Source organism: Lupinus angustifolius, chromosome LG18 (assembly GCF_001865875.1).
Source record: "Lupinus angustifolius cultivar Tanjil chromosome LG18, LupAngTanjil_v1.0, whole genome shotgun sequence".
Classification (NCBI taxonomy): Eukaryota; Viridiplantae; Streptophyta; class Magnoliopsida; order Fabales; family Fabaceae; genus Lupinus; species Lupinus angustifolius.
This window is the reverse complement of record NC_032026.1, coordinates 5,183,970-5,189,528: the sequence shown is the minus strand read 5'-3', so window position 1 is coordinate 5,189,528 and position 5,559 is coordinate 5,183,970. Positions and strand designations below refer to the sequence as shown.

Genomic DNA, 5,559 nt, shown 5'->3' with positions numbered 1-5,559 from the left:
ATATAATCCACACGTGTTTCATAAAGCAAAAAAGTTACAACTTACAAAAATTATTATTATTTTCTTTTAGTTTCACGTGAAAAATATTTTCTCCGATTATTAAATCATTATTTCCTTTAACCCACGTTTCAAAATTTCAATTTATAAAAAATAATCATCTCATATTACATTTTATAAATTTATGATCAATAATGTCTTTTGTAATCAGTATGGATCTTCATTTAAGTTTAGGTATGACAAAAATATTTAATTACAATTTATAATTAAGAAAATAATATAAAAATATACATAATTTTTCAAAATTTTAAAATAATATATTAATTCTAAATAATAATAATCAATAATTAAATACATTAAATGAGAAATATACATTCATTTAAAGTATTTTAAACTCATCAATGATTACACTAGATGTAAAATTTTAAAATAATAAATTAATCATATCTTGTTCATTTAAATACATTCGATTATCCTCATAATTATTTTCAAAGTTTGACAAAGACAATTAATTATCCTTGTAATTTATTAAGTGTAAAATTATTATAAACTCGAATCAAGTTATATTATAAGCAATATAAATATCTATACATATAAAAAAATTTATTTATTATTTATAATTTTAGAAGGACTACAAAAAAAAATTTTGTTTCCCACAAATATCCTCACACTAGAGACAATCCTGTCCGAGCCGGGAACATCCATAGGTACTGGGGCTAACTCTTCCAACGAACATTTTTTTCATCCACACGACTCAAATCCGAGACTTTGCTTAAAGAGAATCAAACATGTACCACTTGAACCAATGTCCATTGGTACCACAAAATTTATTTATTATTTATATAATAATTTAATAAATTTGAAGAAAAAAATCATCTCTGTATCCAACAAAATAATTGGTAAGCAAAATAATAATATGTAATATTTGTACATTATCTAAAAATTTATATATATTTAGTATATATCATTTATTATTCACTTATATTATTTTAATTTTTTGAAGAGTAAATAATAATTAAATATAAATGATAAATGATACAGTGAAAACATATAAAATTCATATACAAGTGATTGAATACATTTTTTCAAAACATAAATAATAAATGGTAATGTATAAAACTTTAGGTTGAATCCATTTCCCCCTCTTTTATCAATACATAATTAATCAGTCAGTGGGTTCATGATATACAAACATATGAGTTGTAACTTATCCAAATGAAAGGGATATGGTGCACAAGTGGAAGCACCCTAGTGGATGAAACTATGGATACAAATTTCTAGTGATGAGATAAAATAGTTAATTCAAAGCCTCACAAATATTTGTTCTAGTCTTGCCTTTTTGTCATACTTCAAAGAGAAACCTGAGACTCAGACACACATAGAGAGAGAAGAGAATCATCATGGGTAGTTGCAGCATGGCATTAGCTGCATCTGGGTTTGTGTTGTCACCAAATGTTGTAACAAACTCATTGTCTTCAAGGAGCAACACAATGGTAATGTTCCCTACAAAGAACATTAATGGTTCTTCTTCTAGGCTTGTTTCTGTCAGGGCAGCAGATGAGGCTGCTTCTGTGGCGGCACCTGCACCAGTAGGAGAAGTATCTAAAAAGCCACCACCAGTTGGCCCCAAGAGAGGTACCAAGGTCAGTTATCTTAACAATCAATGTATTTTCACACTATTTTTTCCACTTTGCTTGTTGGATTTTGGAGATGAAGAATACATTTGTGAGATGAATCTGAAACTTTCAATTTTCATTCATTCTATTCTAAAACCCAACTCGCAAACACAAACTTAGCTAATGATTTATGGGTTTAGACTAGGATGTTCAAATTCTTATAACTCTAACAATTGTGATGATTCTTGGGAACCTAGATAAGTTTATGGTTTATCAGGAGTTGATGGTTATGTGACATTAGCCTAAAATATTCTCATTAGATAATCCCTTAACCCTTTTTGTTTTTCTAAGCGATTTGTGACCCTATTTGAATAACATATTTGTGTCTTGTCCCTCCGCCCATTGATTGAGCCAAGTTTTTATCATTGCTGATTCTAAGATTTGCTGAAGGGAAGGCTACATTGAGTTAAAAATAGTATCATCATTTCTAGATAACCAAATAGACCATACTGTTGCTACATATTCACTCAAGATATTCCCTTAACTTCAGATGTCTAATTAACTGCTTATCCACACATGATAAATCAGATGTGAAGAATTATATTAAGCTACATTGATTAATTACAATTCCATACTTTATTAATCAGATGTCTTGTTAATGATGCATAAATATATTGTCAACATCTTGTTTTATGAATTGAGGTTAACCGGGACATGGTAGCTGTTTAACGGTACTACTAAAATGCATCACATTAACAATATATATATATATACACATCATAAAAAAAGGTGTTATGCCTAAAAATGTGTATATACACAATTACACATCCCTTCTACATGCATGGGACACCACACCTAAAGTGCCCAACTTCAAATTAATTTTTATTGCCTTAGAAAGATAGCTAACATCTGTCTCACACCGGATTGACACCCTAAATTTATTTGGACATTTTTCATACCCTTATCTCAGTTTTATTTTTAGAGGAACAAAAATTATAGGCGAAACAATTAAGAAAAATTTAGAGATTATGATAGAATATTATAGTATCATTTGATTCAGGTAGCCTAGAACATCTAGTGGGATTAAGACTTGTTGCTAGTATAACATGATTTTGAAGTTAACTTAATAAACTCGAGGTAGATGTTATTTTTTCAGTGATGATGATCAAGAAGGTGATGAAGGTTTGAGCAAGATTAAAAACAAAATATTAGCTCATATGTTGTTTTGTCATCTTTTTTGTAGAGAGACAGAATGCTTAGATTGTAAGATGTGTCTTAATATTTTTTGGAGGCTCTTCATCAAACGAGAATATATAAAAGTTGATCGTAAATTAAATATGTCATATTCATATTTAATTTAATTTTTATATTATATAATTATATACTGCTGTGTTGTGGTGCCATATATTTTAGACATTATTCAACGTGTACCGTTTTTGTGTTCAATTTGGTGCTGCATAAGTGTTTAGTTAAGATGTATAAGTATCATTTTACATATTATGTTGAATCTGTTCCTTAGTTTCTGTATATGTCCAGTTCTGTTCTAGGCGTGTACTTGCCCAAGTGTAATTTCCTATGTTGCATCTATGCATCTATTGTCATTATAAAGACTAGTTTCTTAGTAACAAACACATAGATCAACACTGTAATTTAAATTGTGGACCGCATGAGAATGTTGCAGTTACAGTGACCACCACTGTAATTGCGGTGTGACTCCGAATCACAGTGATGTGGCCACATCAGGCTGCAACGCAACCGCATCGGATCGCATTTGGACCACATCATGCTGCATCGGATTCAAAATATTTCTTTAATCACAAAATAATTTACACCGCAACAGCCACAATGACCGCAATCACAATAACTGCAACTGTTACCGTAATCGTGGCGGCAACCACAATTTAAAACACCGATCAGACTCGAGTTCCTTCCATAATAATTTTACCCAGCTCTAGTAAAATTGCCTCAGGTGGATGGAGAATGTGGTTTAAATTTAAAAAAACAGTTTCTTATGAAGATATGAGGGGAGGGAGAGTATGTATAGAACGAGGACAGTGGTCACAACAACTTGTCCATGCAATTCGTTTGAAACACTTCTATTGTGAGTTAGTAGTTTCTGAACATGAATATTTCAGTGTCTAGCAGAAAGCTTTGTTTTTAGTTATTTGTTTATTTGACTTGTTGGTTCCACTCAACAGGTCAAGATTCTTAGGAGGGAGTCCTATTGGTATAAAGAATCTGGTTCAGTTGTTGCTGTTGATCAGGTAATTGCCCCAAAACTCATCTAAATTAACTTTAGTAAACTTGTTAGGACAAGACCTAACACAAATATGAACAATGTCCAACATTTGACATATTATACAAATATAATAGTATATTAAAGATAAAAAGTGAGAAATTTTGGTTTTGGATGAAACCAAAAAGAACAAATTTGGATACTATTGTTTGTTTTGTTGGAATAAATATATGCTGTCTCAATTTTGTCTCCACACACCAATGAAAATGAAACAAAAACAATAATAATCATGATGATTTAAACTTTTTAATTAACATAACATGTTTTTATTGGTGTCACAACATAGGACACATAATAAGAATGCCTCATGTTTTTATTGATGTTGTTGTGTAGGACCCCAAGACTCGCTACCCTGTTGTGGTTCGGTTTAACAAAGTTAACTATGCAAATGTATCAACAAACAACTATGCTTTGGATGAGGTTGTTGAAGTCAAATGAGTCCATTTCAAATTTTAATTTTGAATGTTGTCTTGCTATTGCAGTCACTAGCCTAAGCTTTTTTCATTTCAAAATATTGTTATCATATTTTCTAAGATCTACCCATTATCCATATACACTAGATTCTGTCTCTAGTTCCTCGCGATATTAAACTCACCTTTATCTTATTAAAATCAGTAATAGACATCAGGGCGGAGAAAGTACTACAGGTGCTACTGTCCAACGATTATAGGGCCCATTTTAAAAAAATAAATAGATAAAGTAATTTAACATTTTTGTTTTATTTTATTAATATGTTTATTTTTATAAATCATATAATAGTTTTAGTACATTTGATAGTTGTGCATTAAGTTTATTTGATAAACATAGTGATATAGTCAACATATTAAAGCTTTAAGACTCATTGAAAAAGTAATTTTATTGGTAAAACTCTACCACATAAAGTGTAAGAACTTTTAGGCACAATTTCCTAAATCTCCATGAAAAAATGTCTATAAAATGTGTTTTAGTAAATTTGGGCCCTTATTTTTTGAAGTACATGGCCTCAGGTATATCAGAACCGACTCGGATAAACATGTTACTTCGTTTCAAAACTTCATCTAAAACATAAGGGATGTAGCTATACTTAAATGTAATTTTTAATTAAAAATAAAATATGTTCAAAAGTATCATTTTAAATGTGTTTCTCTTTCCTCTTCTAAAGATTTACACTATGTTTGGTTGCATAGAAACTACCAGTGTACCCGTGCAGTTTCACGGGTCGCTTCTTTGTTTATGCATAATGCAAATCTATTAACAATATACATCATGTATTATAATATCAATATATCATGTATTGAAACATTATATTTCTCATTCATATAGGTGCAATATTAACATTGATTTTTTAGTGTATATGTAGAATATTAACAATTATAAATACGTTTGTATAAGTATTTATTTGTTGAAAGTGTTATTATTGAAAATATTTTATTCTTAAATAACTCCATAAATAAAATTCAAATTGTATTGGATAATATCTCACATCTATATTCTCTATATAAAATTATAAGTATAAGGAGTTATTTTTGTATCATATTTTTTGTGATTACGTTTATAAGTATCATATAAAGTCATAAGGATTTTTAGCATATCTCTTAAATGCTTATGTTTTATTTTAGATTAATGTTCATTGTGTATAAATATTTGAATATATTTTTAGCATTCAAATAT

General features: G+C 29.3%; 1 protein-coding gene across 1 annotated transcript; it reads left to right on the top strand.

Annotated features, from left to right (window-relative positions):
- LOC109332300 (photosystem I reaction center subunit IV A, chloroplastic-like) lies at window positions 1,304–4,523 on the top strand. The gene is made up of 3 exons (XM_019567244.1): window positions 1,304–1,640; window positions 3,812–3,877; window positions 4,243–4,523. Exons 1-3 carry the CDS (start codon window positions 1,398–1,400, stop codon window positions 4,345–4,347), a joined length of 414 nt encoding a protein of 137 aa, XP_019422789.1. The 5' UTR covers window positions 1,304–1,397; the 3' UTR covers window positions 4,348–4,523.